The 13669-nt window shown below is 38.0% G+C and overlaps 2 protein-coding genes across 2 annotated transcripts; both read left to right on the top strand.

Moving 5' to 3' along the window:
• Positions 1-657: 657 nt before the first annotated feature.
• LOC143700805 (uncharacterized) lies at positions 658-11259 on the top strand. Its single transcript, XM_077194459.1, has 12 exons — positions 658-1066; positions 2964-3671; positions 5287-5346; positions 5421-5473; positions 5563-5707; positions 5848-6209; positions 6905-7133; positions 7521-7638; positions 8075-8186; positions 8336-8447; positions 9477-9589; positions 10745-11259. The coding sequence occupies exons 1-12, from the start codon at positions 1037-1039 to the stop codon at positions 10803-10805; spliced, it is 2103 nt and encodes a 700-aa protein (XP_077050574.1). The 5' UTR covers positions 658-1036; the 3' UTR covers positions 10806-11259.
• Positions 11260-11305: 46 nt separating this feature from the next.
• On the top strand, positions 11306-12257 carry ch25hl1.1 (cholesterol 25-hydroxylase like 1, tandem duplicate 1). Its single transcript, XM_077194394.1, has one exon. It carries the CDS (start codon positions 11400-11402, stop codon positions 12255-12257), a length of 858 nt encoding a protein of 285 aa, XP_077050509.1. The 5' UTR covers positions 11306-11399.
• Positions 12258-13669: the final 1412 nt, after the last annotated feature.

Raw genomic sequence — 13669 nt, 5'->3', positions numbered from 1 at the left:
ACAAATAGAATGGCGATTAGCATAACCATGTATTAAATGGGCGTGGCTTTGGCCCATACGTTCTACCTGATTGGTCAGCTATGATTTGGCCAAATATCCAATTTTCACCGTGTATTTTTAATTCAGTGAATATCATCAACAGTTCTCACTGTCATTATTCCGATGCTAATTATTTAATTATGATGTCGGTAAGGCGCAGCAATCGTGCCGTTTCTACACTCAGGGCAGGCGATGATGCTATTACGGGTATAAAAGCCGCTTTCTTCATGAGAGAGCAACAGGCGCGACGAAAAAGGAGACAATTGTACAGTTCACAAAGAAAAAGAAAATAAACGTGGATGGTCACGCATCAGACCCTTTACAGTCTATGATCAGACCCAAACATCAGCAGTCGAGAGACCGCAGCCAGTCTGGTACAGAGGAGCAACCGCCCCCATTCATCCACAAAACTGCTCCTGTAAAGCAAAAGAGAGAGCTAGGCGTCCCTGTCGCTATTTCCTGCAATGTAGGACCGTTTTTATCATCCAGACAGAAAACCAGCCACATAGCCAGAAAGCGAAACGCTGCTTGCTTTTCCAGAATGTTGCGACGTATATAGATGACGGTGTCACGTGGTACATGTTACTTTCTTCCCTCGCTGGTCAGTTTGGACGAATCACAGTTAATCGTGATTACATCCTAAATTTTTTTTACAAATCATTGCTGGAGCAGATTTTTAATTTAGCAATGATATTATTTCAGGTACCAGTAAACAGATTCAAACGATTAGGCTTTTTAGTGTGAAAATGTCTCCAGTAATGCAAAAAAATGTCTTGAGATTTGAATGCGCATCTACGGACGGTTATACTTTTTGAGCCAGCAAAGCGTCCCCTGGAGGAAGATAACGTTTTGTTTCATTTTTTTTTCATGTAACATATGCCTCTTAATCTTAGAAACTCGTGTGTTTATGCTAACGTGAACGACACAGAGCGACAGCAATAAACACTGAAGGATTGGACAGTTTACATTGACTACAAGGTGGTATCCGATTGATTAAATGGAGTCAGAAAGTGCGGGTGTGGTGCAGGTTAGTGGCAAATCTGTTAGGTAACATTCACGACAAATGTTCACCAGTAATTTTAATCAGTGCTCTAAATAATCACATTATCGCCAATATGAGTAATCCAAAACAACATGGTATTTTTAACAGCCAAACTTTAAGTTTAGCAGCACTTCCTGATTCCAAGTGCGTGTTAGTAGTGTTCGGTTCCTGAGTAAATGAATCGTAAATGGAATATTCCAACGAATCAGATGAATAGGTTCATTTTGAATATCAACCTTGTATCAATAAAACATAATTAACACAGGTAAGAAAAGTGTAAATCAGTATCAACATGAACATTAGTGATAGGAGAAATAAGCTTTTCGAAATTTTGAATGAAATGAACCAGTTTATTCGCTAAATGATTCAGTGTTTCGAAGCACTCGGCTCAAGACAACCTCTTGCGGCACTTTGGTCAAAACGAAAATTGTAAATTCAACGAAAACTTCCCAAACATGTAATTACACCTTTTACAAACTTATTGCAAATGTTTACATGAAAGTGTAATATATTAAATGTTATCTACATAGTATCATTAACCCTGTATATATATTTAAATGGAACAGGTCATTGAACCTGTTGGAAATAAATGTATATATATTGTTGTTGTTTTTTACGATATCTTAAAAAGTTTGCACATGTATCTTATGTTTTGAATCATATTTGATACATCAGGCTTTTATTTTCCATATACGGGAATATATAGCTCATACTGGAGGGGGGATCATTCAGAGGCCCAAAATGAGCAAAAATTGACAATTTGATGCTTATCTATATGGCCTAAAGGTTAGATGAAATTCTGATAGCTTTTAAATTAGTTATACGTAGGCTATAGCAGACTGCTTGCATAAAATGCATTTAAATATCAGTTTGTCACTCTATATCTCCCAATAACATGTCTTAGTAAGATTATATTTAAATGCTTAGTTTTATGATCAGAGCTCTGAATTTTAATTCAGGATGTCAAAAAATAAAATGCGATTCATAGATATACAACAACAAAAAAAACACTCCTCAAAGGCCTGATGTATCATATTTGCTACTCACATTTTAACATGATTTGTCATTATATTTATGTAGGCTATTGTAAACCTAAATAGCTTTAGTCTGGTAAATGGTCATATGGAAATATGACTAACGATATTAAACTTATTCTTACGTTTACTTAAAAATATTTAATCAAAGATTTCACAGCAAAAAGACAACGCGGCAAATTCAAGACCAACATTAGCGACCAACATTAGCTTCGGGATATTTTTCACCTCACGTGTGTTTGATTAGGGTTGGAGCTAAGCTCTGCAGGAAAGTGGACCTCGAGGGCCAGAGTCGAGAACCCCTGGTCTAGAGCCTTTTAAAATAACTATTGAATCAGTATAACCAGTTCACTGAATGAACTGTTCGAAAGAGCCATTTTGCTGAAATGAATCTGAATTCTAGTCACTTGTAGAATCTGCATCAGTGTTTCAGAGTTCAGTGTTCACTTTCAGATGTTTGTATATACATTAATCAGGTTTAATGCATGTTCACAGGGAAACCCGTGATACGGTTTTAAAGCAGATATTTTCAGCAGTTTTAGAGCTATCCCCTCATTAGAGCTTTACCGTTAATTGTTAATTGTTGAATGATTACAAAATACCTTTCTGTTTCCTCTAATTGCCATTTATTGGCTGAACTCTAATTGACTAGAATTATCGAATCATGTCATTTTGTGATTAACTACTTATTACTGTGGGAACATGGTTTAAAGATTGAAGGGGCTCATTAGTTTATACTCAATTTGAATTAAAAAAAATGCTGCATCACGCATCTAAATCTGCAGTTCAGTTATATCTTTGTTGTCATATAAAAGATATTTTAATGTTTTTTTATTTATGTTTCACAGTCATTGGTTCCTGAGGAGGAACCAGCCCCTTCTGTGTCGGTTGAAACTGAAAAGGACGACTCAAGCAATGATACTGAGATTAGCAGTAAGGAGACTTCACAGAAGGCCGGTCAGGTGCAGCAACTGTGCCGTTTCTACTCTCAAGGCAGGCAATGCTATTACGGGAAAAGGTGCCGCTTTCTTCATCAGAGAGCTGCAGGTCCATTGAAAGAAGGAGAGAATGGTACGGCTCACAAGAGGAAAGAAGGAAACTTGGATGGTCACGCATCAGACAAACAACAGCAGTCGAGCGAAAACAGCCAATCATGTACAAAGAAGCATGCGGATGCTTCATCCGTCCACAAAAGTGCTCATGTGCAGCAGGAGAGACCCAGGCGTCCCTGCCGCTACTTTCTGTCTGGGTTTTGTGCAATGGAGGATCAGTGTCGCTTCTTGCATCCACAGCAACTTCCGCCCTTGAAAGACCAGCCTCACGGCCCGAGAGAGAGGAGCAGCTTCAGGCCTTCCGCTCCTGCCCCACGACCAGCTAAAAGTCACGAGCAGGTCAAACTGGCTGATCTTACTGAAGAGGTCTGCAAGCAGCTGAGAGCCACTGAGATCGCTCAGCTGACGAAGAGATTTCTGAAAGACAATCTCATCGTGCAGGAGCGAGAAGATGGACAGCTGACCTACTACAGAGTCACGGTTCAAGCCACGGACCCTGACTGGGTAAACACTTATTGTATAGAACATAAAAGTGAATTAAAGTGCCAATATAATATTATTTTAAGGTTCCTAATTTTATTACAGAGGTCTCTTACAATAGGTTTACATGCATCCAAGGTTAAAAAAAAAAAACTTTAATTTTCTCATAATATACATTTCAGCATCACCTCTTTTCTCACAATGTCAGAAACAGTTCGATAAAGGATTCAGTCTCTCTAAACCCCTCCTTTCTGAGAGACTGCTCTGCTCTGATTGGTCAGATGGCTCCGTCAGTTGTGATTTGCCACTTACAAGGTGTGACGGAAACAAAACTGCCAGTACCATATTTGATTTTCACTTGATACACAGTGATATGAACAGTATCGATTGTGTTGATTTTACTGTATCAATTCGAGTCCTCATCCTTTGGAAGTGCAGGCAAAGTGCATTTGCTTTCACAACGCAGAAAAAAACATCTTCTCGACATGTCTACAGTGCAAACCAAACTCTTCCAGGCCTCAGCTTCAATTACAGTGTTTGAGGGCGGGTCAAAGTAGACGCTTGCGAGCAGTCATTATACTGTATGCAAATTTGTGGAATTACTGACGACTCTTTCAGGCATTTCAGAATCTGGAACGCAGTAACTTCATTTATCGAGCACTTTCAGCTTACAACTTTGCAGACCTTTTACATTCACAAACAGCTCTGTTACACATATTATCCGAAAAAGCATAATAGGGGCAATTTAAAGTACAGGCACTGAGCATACGTAAAGAGAAGCAGAACTAAAGAGCAACCATGTGCTAAATGGCAAAGTTCTAGCTAGTATAATAGAATGGGAATGGGAGCACTGAAGTATTGAAGTATAACCTTAATATCGGTAGCATGATACAGCTGATTGTACAAAACTAAACGAAAGAAGATCAAGAATGGATTACTTTCGTATTATGCTTGATTGCATAACTATTTCAGACTTATTGAATGTTACATAAGTCTGAATGGATTTTTATAAGGTCTTTCAAACCAATGTATGTGTTTTATGTAGCCTAATCATTTTAAAGTCCTCGGGAAAGTCGGTAATATTTTTTAATGTTATTGAAAGAAGTCTCTTATGCTCTCCAATGCTGCATTTAATTGATAAGAATTTAATAAAAACAGTAATTTTGTGAAATATTATTAAAATTTTAAATTACTTTTCTATTTTCATTTATTTTACAATATAATTTATTGCTGTGATCAAAGCTGAATTTTCAGCAACTCCAGTCTTCAGTGTCACATGGTCCTTCAGAAATCATTGTAATATGCTGATTTGGTGCTCAAGAAACATTAATGAATATTAATGTTGAAAACAATTGTGCTGCTTTTTCAGGCTTCTTTCATAAAGTTGAAATGATCAGTGTTTATTTGAAATAGAAATTTTATATTTCATTTTTTTTTTACTGTCACTTTTGATCTATTTAATACATCCTAGCTGAACATTATTATTATTATTTTTCAAAAGAAAAACGTATTGTATATTTATATTATGTATGTTTGTTCATTTAATTTTATCACATTCTTGCAATATCTTCTAGTTGGCATGCTGGACACAATTATGGGATCATACTGATAAAGCTACACTGTCTGTTATTATTTACAGCCATATGATCTTAACGAAGTGGACATCATGGTCAGCTTTCCTGAGAGTTACCCTCAAGAGGTGTGCATCTTTGAAATCTTTCAAATTTGATGTTAAAATGTATGTTCTTGCTAATAAAAGCTAACGTATCATAGGTTTTCACTGTGGATGTCCCTGAGGACCAGGAATTGCCATCACTTATGGGGAGGTGAGAAGAACTGTTTATTTTTGCACATACTGTGCATACAAATATAAACTGATTTCAATAACAATTTATTTGATGGTGTGTGAATGCAGACATGTGCAGAAGGCCTCAGAGGAATGGCTGAGGGCTAAACATGCCACTAATCAGCTGATGGGTAGAGTTGAGCTGCTCTTCAGGCCATACTTGCGCTGGCTGGACCGTAGTATGGAGAAACTCTTCACTGATGGGGCCAGACAGGTGAGAGACGCACTCGCCTGGGAATATAAAACAGTCAATCGGATTACAGCTGAGAAGTGTCTTCCAGTTATGCATCCGACTTTCAGTGAACAGACTCAACCTAGTTCTAGTATTAATAACTTTCAAATCTCTCTTCTCAGTTGAAAAAAGACGTTGACCTAGAGAGGGCTGGAATACAGTTTGTTCCCTATGAGCAGCTCAAGGTCACAGTTTTTAAGAACACGTCCAAGAAATCAGACACCCCTGAGCGTGTAGTGTCACTCACAGTGGCTTCAGGGGAGGAGGAAGAGGAAGAACACGATGAAGCTGGAGTAGAGGTGGAAGAGGAGGAGGATGAAACTGCTCTTGGTATTGATGGGGAGGAAGGCGGCCACCAGGTGGAGAACATAAAAACAAGAGAGCGACGAAGAGGTACGGAAATCAAACTGTTGGGTCTGATACTGGGAGAACAAACAGCTACTGTGGCGGCCAGACGGATCTCAGTGTCCCTGAAGTGCAAGAGGTGAATTTCAATCCAAACTAAAACATTTCATTTCAGTTTTCAGATGTTAATCAGAGATCAGAACTCTTTTTTATACCTGGTATTTACACCAGCGGACGATATTTTTATTTTTATTCTATGCATGCTGCTGTTATGCCGTCTGCTGCTTTAAATGCTCGAGCTCTTTAGAGTCTGGCGGGTTCTGATCGGCTGTCATAGTTTTTATCGTTCATCAGCTGAAAAAAATCATTCTGAAAGTAAAGTTCATCAGCTCTTGAGTCTATGGTAGCCTGTAAAACCGCTTGTGGGAAAATGATGAAATTTGGCAAAAAGATGGCGGACAGTCTGAACATTAATCACAACAAATTTGGAGTCTCTAACTCATTCAAAAATATTTTTTTCTCTGATTCCATGGCTACATTCTGTTTGAATTTCTGCTCGGTTGAATTGGTCAGCTGTTTTGAATTTTGTCGTAAAATGCTGTATTTTTTCGAACTCATTAGCATATCATTAGGTTACTCTGTATGTGTCACCATGCCCTGAATATACTCAAAAAGTATAATGTTTAGAAATACACCTATATTTAGAGATGTCCTTTTATGATTGGATCAACAAGGTCTGATGTCAATACCAGGTGCAAGCATGGCCTCTTATTTCTTTAAGCAATTTTTCACAAGAGACATGAGTGCAAAATATCCATGTTCCCCTTTTTGTAGGTGTAAAGTGGACTCTGACCTGACGCTGACGGGGCGTCTGACCTGTACTGTTCAGTGTGAGAATTGTGGAGCAGATATCAGGGTGGCCTTCAGACCTACTATGATTCACCACTACAGTGATGTTTTGGGCTATATGGACCTAAAAGCAGCTGTGCCTGTAGACCTGGTACTGCAGGACTCCGAGTTCAGTGTTGGATGCCTTAACTGCAACAAGGAGGACACAATTCAGGTCTGCAAAGATTCAGGTTCAACATTGAGGTTGATTGGGACAGTTATTGCCATTAAGATAACCTATATAATATATATATATATATATATATATATATATATATATATATACACACACACACACACACACAGTAGTCAACATTTGAAGTGGATCAAAAAAGTAAGACAAGAACGGGTATTGTTCAAAATTCATCTATAACTTTGATTAAAGGTTTTGATCCGCTTTAAATGTTGACAACTGTATATATATATGTATGTACAGTGTTGTGCAAGTTACTTCCAAACTGTTAATTCAGCTTTTAGCCTATAATATATTAAAATAGAGTAATAATAAATTATTTACATAAATGCAGTTCTCACACAACAAACTTTCTTTCTTCTTTTCTAGAATCTGACCTATGGGCAACATTGGGAACAAAACTGCCAACATTGTCATACCAAACTCAGGATTTTTGTGGAAGCGACACGCTTTCAGTTCATTCAGCCAGAGACCAGAAATCAGACAGGTCTGAACCTTGTCCTATATCCTTACTGATTCTGTACAGTTCTTGTTTCTTGTGCGTTGATATTCTGTCAAGAATTAGTCTCGTGCGAGGGATTATTTAACACCGGCACCTGGTGTTCCACTAAAGCTTATCCAGGTTAAAGGGATAGTTCACCCAAAAATAAAAATTCTGTCATCATTTACTCGCTCTCAAGTTGTTCCAAACCTGTATAAATGTCTTTGTTCTGTTTTGTAACCAAGCAGATCTTGGGCCCCATTGACTACCACAGTATTTTTTTCCTACACCTGTACCTGTAAAAGTCATAAGGTGTTTCTCAAATTATTGGTTAATTGGTGTGTTTTCTGATGCCCTGTGGTTGAGGAGATTCCAGACTCTCTTTGTAAATTGCATTGAGCATATAAATAAAACGATTGTTTTTTATTTACTGAATTTACAGGTGCAGGTGTTCAATACACTCGACGCTACAGAGACCCTGCAGTTCAGCAAGGGAAACCCCTACCTGAAAAAGGTGCCTGCAGGCATTTCAAACAAAGTCACCGGTGGCTAAGGTAACTATCGGCAACAGCATCTGTGTCTGTAAGAGGTTTATTTTGTAGCAGAAAACTTTGTGTACCACCAGGTCCTCTTGTTTGACCTATAAAATGACCTTGGCTCATATTTAGGGCAGCTGTCTTGCATTAATGGTCTCTCCTGCTAGATTTCCATGCTGTGGTCGTGCGTACCCATGTGATGTCTGCCATGATGAAGATCAGGACCATCTGATGGAGCTGGCCACCAGAATGATCTGTGGTTGTTGTGCCAAAGAGCAGGTCAGCAGCAGGTCATGCAGACAGGATGAGGATTATTTTCACCTCAATCCCCCCTAACCTGAATATTGCGTTGAAAATAGATACAAACTCGGCAGGCTGCCCTTTTAAACCTTTTGGCTTTTGATAATATTACAACACTGCAGGCGCAACAAAGAGGATTTGACCCACATTTTGCCAAGAACACGACATTTGTTCCAAAAGAAAGGTTTTCTTTAGATCCCAGATTTTCCATTGGGCATCAAATGATGACACAGTACTAAAATGTCTTTAGAAATGTATTAATATTACCATGAACTGCTTGGAACCAACAATATGCTAAATTATTAAAGTAACATACAGGCTGAGTAGGAAAATGTATCATTTTGGCTTTAAATGTTTTGAATTTAGGCCTTTTCATGAAAGTAAAACAAAAGGATCGGCACAAACTGTTTATCGTCACTACATGTGATCCTGCTTTTAAAGTCAGCGTGAACCGGAAGTTGTGACTTATTTACTTGAGTTTTGTGACGTATTTTGCGAGTGAAACGAAATATTGAATGAGTAAAAGAGAGGGTGTGGCTTGTTTTTTCCCACTGGAAATTGATTGGATCTAGGCAATCAATTTCCATTGGATCTAGTTCTATTCCAATTTCCAATTTCTATTGGATCTAGTTCCATTCAGCTCGCTGTCAAAGTATTTTTCATTGTAGTATTTTTTAGTTTTTGAGAATGAGACAAGCTGTCTGTTACAAATTGATTTGCACCAAAACATTGTAGAGTTTGACTAGACACATGGCCGTTGACATGTCTACAACTAAACTAAACTAACTGTTCGAAATGATTTGAAAAAATCATATAAATAATCATTATAATAACTATTGCTTTTCTCTTATTTTTTTATTCAAGAATGATTGCATTGTGCATTTAAATTTAGGATAGTTTTCCCCCTGCTTTCTACAAGTCAATCAGAATAGTACTGTGGCCCAGTTGAGAACCACTGGTGTATAATATACTTAAGATTTCTGACTTCTTGTTTTGTTTTCCTTCTAGCCATACAGCAACGGTAAGCCATGTGTTGGTTGTGGAGGTATGATGACAAGAGGCACCTTCACAAGCCACTGGGAGGGCGGACAGGGCTGTAGAAACAAGGCTAAGATGAGCAGGTATGTGTCATATAAATCCAGTGGCAATGAAATATAGCATTAGTGTGTTATTTCCCCCCACCTGCAACTTGCCAGTGATTAGCTTACAACTAACAGTTGTTGACAAGCCTAGAACATGGTAGAGGTTTATTTTTAAAGGGGTTGTATGATGCTTTTTAATGTTTTCCTTTTCTTTTAGTGTGTAATGTATCTGTTTATGCTTGTATACGATCTGTAAAGTTACAGAGCTCATAGTCTCCCAGGAGGGTTTATTGTATTTAAGGAGGGTTTATTGTATCTAACAGAGAACACTGATCCAAACCTGCCTAAAGCACCTCAATCGAAGCCCAGATGTTACTTTCTCAAACGCCTACGTCACATTTTGAAATATTAGAATAATGCCTGGCCAAAAGTGTACGCAAAGAGAGAAGGCGAGGTTTCAATGAAGTGTAGTGTCATGTCGCAGAAATTCTGTGTTTTTGATGCAAAAGCGAAACCGCTTTGTTTGGCCTTCTGAAAAAATGAATGAAATTACGAATCAGCAGTAAATATTTATTTAAAAATCTGTTTTTGAGCAGTACCCAGAAGTTTGCTTGTATATAGTGAACAGCTTTTTGAACCTGTAAGAGTACAACGCAGGCTATGTCCAAAGTCTGCTTACCACCATTCTGCTCAAGTAATGCTTGCAAAACTGGTTCCAGTCGATCGGCTTCATCATCCGGTAAAATCATCGACATTATCAACTGTGTTTATAATTGCTTAAAGCCTTGTAAACTGAAGCTTGCAAATATGGTAAGGGGCGTTACATTTCAAACACATGCTTGAAGTGTTTGGTCAATCACACACACTGCGTGTGCTGGCCAATCAGAGCCTTCTGAGCTTTTCAGAAGTAAGGGCTTGTAGAAATCAGGGCGTTTCAGATAGACTGGGAATAGAGGGGCTATAATAATGTACAGTATGTCAAAACATTTTGTTTTTTGAACATTAACCTATCCTATTACACCCAATAATCAAGATTATTAACTTTAGCATCATATGACCCTTTAATGCAAATGTAAACTGTTGATGACCCATGCTTTCTAAACATATTGGACATGACTTGATCATGAACTGTGAACATGTTGTTGTCTCTGAACTGCATATGAACCTTTGTTGTTATCTTATTTTTCTATACAGGAATGATCGGCACAAATACACCAACACACGTAAAACGGTGCCAAGGAAAAAAAGTGAATAATGATACCAAAGGATCTTATTTTCAGCCAATCAGAAGATTCATGGCCAGGTCTTTAATCAAGTCATTTATGAGACATTTCTTAAACATTTCTGATGATTTCACAAAATTGTTTTCTTGCAGTGTATAATTATTTTTAAATAAAATACATTTGACATATATTCGGCATAACCTTTTTTTTTTTTAATAAATAAACATTATGTACATAAATGTACTCGCGCCTTTGGCTTTAGATTGCTTAAGAATATCTGAAATAATGCTTGAATAATGAGTCATGAAAACTTTGTTAAAGGTTACATTATGAGTTAAGTTTTTTTTTTAATGCGACCACTAAAATTCTAATTATGGATACTTGTATCCAAAATGTATTAGTTGAATAAGCAAATTATGGACTGCAAAATAGTTCTATGCATTTTCTCTGATTTCAATGGAAATAAAATTATGTAGAAAAAAAACATCTGGTTGTTGTTGTCATTATTAATTGTATATAGGCTGAGAGAAAGTACCTTATCATGGATTTACCGCAGTTCCAAGTCTGGCTCAGCTGTATAAATAAGGCTGGGTTATTCACTTGCCATTGCTCAATCCAGCACCAGGATGTGGAACATCAGTGAAGTCGCTCTTCAACTCCCAACTTCCACTGCTTCAAACCGTCTCCTCCAGCCCCTGTGGGACTACCTGTATTATAGCCAGGTCTCGTCTCCGTTCTTCCCAGTGCTGCTCGTCTTCTCCAGCTACTTCATCTTCAGCGTCCCCTTCGTGCTCCTGGATGTCCTAGGAGAGAAAGCTCCTCTTTTCAAGTACAAGATCCAAAAGGAGCGGCGTCCCACCGCCGGCATGATGCTGAGGACTCTGGGGACGGCTGTGTACAATCATCTAGTGTTTGTTCTACCAGCTGTGTTGATCACCAATGTGGTGATGCCTGCGGCTCCACTTCCAGCAGTTGCTCCGACAGTATGGGAGCTGTTCTCGGGCGGGTTGGGTGTTTTGCTCGTCTTCGACGCACAGTACTTCCTCTGGCACATGGTGCACCACAAAAACCCTCACCTGTACAGATGGGTCCATGCCATCCATCACGATTACATCTCGCCGTTCTCCTGGTCCACCCAGCACCTGAGCGGCGCAGAGCTGATGACGATGGGCTTCTGGGGCAACCTCGATCCCATCCTGCTCAAGTGCCATCCTTTGACCGTGTGGACCATCACTGTTTTCAGCATTTGGATGTCTGTGGAAGACCATATCGGCTACGACCTGCCATATTCTCCTAGCCACTTGGTTCCTTTTGGGCTTCTTGGAGGGGCGATGGCCCATGACATCCATCACCAGAAACCCAGCAGCAACTTTGCACCTTTCTTTAGTCACTGGGACAGACTTTTCAGCACTGCCGTAACAGCGAAACGGACTCATAAAACCGATAAAGAACAGTATACGGTTTTATCGGTTTTAAACCTTTAATCAGTGTAAATATAAAGCATTTTAATACTTGTATAAGTCTTGTATTTCTGTCTGCATTCTATATGGTTGAAATGAATAAATAAAAATGTTTGTATATATTATTCTGCATATCTTGGAGAGAGGTTGGGGATCATTGAATTTGTTGTCCGTTTTTCTTATGAAAATATTTTGTTGCACTACAACATATGTACAGCATAAAAGTTATTCCAATAACCAGCGGTCAGAAAGTGGAAGCACATAACAACGCTTGCCATTAGTTGCAGCCAATGATCTGATATTTTACAGCTTTTCAGTAATTATGTTTCCTCTTACATAAAACAGGAACTAATGAGGTTTAAAGAGAGAAGAATTTTCACTCCCCTCTTAGCCAGTGGGTTTCCTCAAAATGACTTGTACAGATTAAAAGATCGAATATTCCTCCTTACGGAAAATAACTTTTACAATATATCTCTTTGAAAGAGGGATGAACAAAGTCTTTGTTTATACTAAAATCACCCTAAAATAAATGAATAAAACCACTTGTTTAAGATGTGAACATTGAACTGCTTTAAGATAAAAACAGCCCTAATTGTGGGAAGATGATGAAGCAATTTCATGATAGAATGTTTTGTAAAGTTTCATAATGAATTACATAACAGCTTTTCGCTCAACCGTTGATTACATAATGCTGATTTTGTTTAATTTGGATTAATGTTTCATTTCAGGAGTAAAGAGAACCTACATATGCTCAGTACTCAGACTTTGAATTTTAATAGTCATAACTATACACTACCATTGCATTTACATTTACATTTATTCATTTATCTGACGCTTTTATCCAAAGCGACTTACAATTGCTATATATGTCAGAGGTCGCACGCCTCTGGAGCAACTAGGGGTTAAGTGTCTTGCTCAGGGACACATTGGTGTCTCACAGTGGATTCGAACCCGGGTCTCTCACACCCAAGGCATGTGTCTTATCCACTGCGCCATCACAATCAAAAATACTGTAAAAACTAATATTGTGAAAATTTTGTACAAATTAAAAACTTTTATTGTTATATATTTTACATTTTATTAATTCCTTTGATGGCAAAGCTGAATATCCAGCATCATTACTCTAGTTTTCAGTCACATGATCCTTCAGAAATCATTCTACTATGCTGATTTGAAAGAAACAAGAAACATTTTTACTATCAGTGTTATCTTTATAGTCACTCTTGATCAAATGAATGAGTTCTTTTTTTACAGTCTATGGTCCTTGCTGAATAAAAAAATCTTACTAACCTCAAACTCTTGAACTGTAGTGCACTTTTTTTCTATTTAGAGGACTTATAGGCCCTTTTACAAAGTCTAAATTTTGTTTTTGGAGTCTACTAGAATAGGTGAAATAGATAGAAATGAAATGAAATGGACATGAAAGTCGGGTTGAC

This window comes from Siphateles boraxobius, unplaced genomic scaffold (assembly GCF_051911475.1).
Source record: "Siphateles boraxobius isolate OS27281-9 unplaced genomic scaffold, OSU_SipBor_1 32, whole genome shotgun sequence".
NCBI lineage: Eukaryota > Metazoa > Chordata > Actinopteri > Cypriniformes > Leuciscidae > Siphateles > Siphateles boraxobius.
The sequence above is the reverse complement of the archived record's forward strand: the minus strand, read 5'-3'. Positions and strand labels throughout refer to the sequence as shown.

Excerpts from the sequence above, each read along its gene's own strand:
- ch25hl1.1 (XM_077194394.1), top strand. The coding sequence starts at position 11,400 with ATGTGGAACATCAGTGAAGTCGCTCTTCAACTCCCAACTTCCACTGCT.
- LOC143700805 (XM_077194459.1), top strand. The coding sequence starts at position 1,037 with ATGGAGTCAGAAAGTGCGGGTGTGGTGCAG. Across the intron at positions 3,672-5,286 it reads AAGCCACGGACCCTGACTGG|CCATATGATCTTAACGAAGT; the intron begins GTAAACACTTAT and ends TATTATTTACAG. Across the intron at positions 7,134-7,520 it reads ACAAGGAGGACACAATTCAG|AATCTGACCTATGGGCAACA; the intron begins GTCTGCAAAGAT and ends CTTCTTTTCTAG.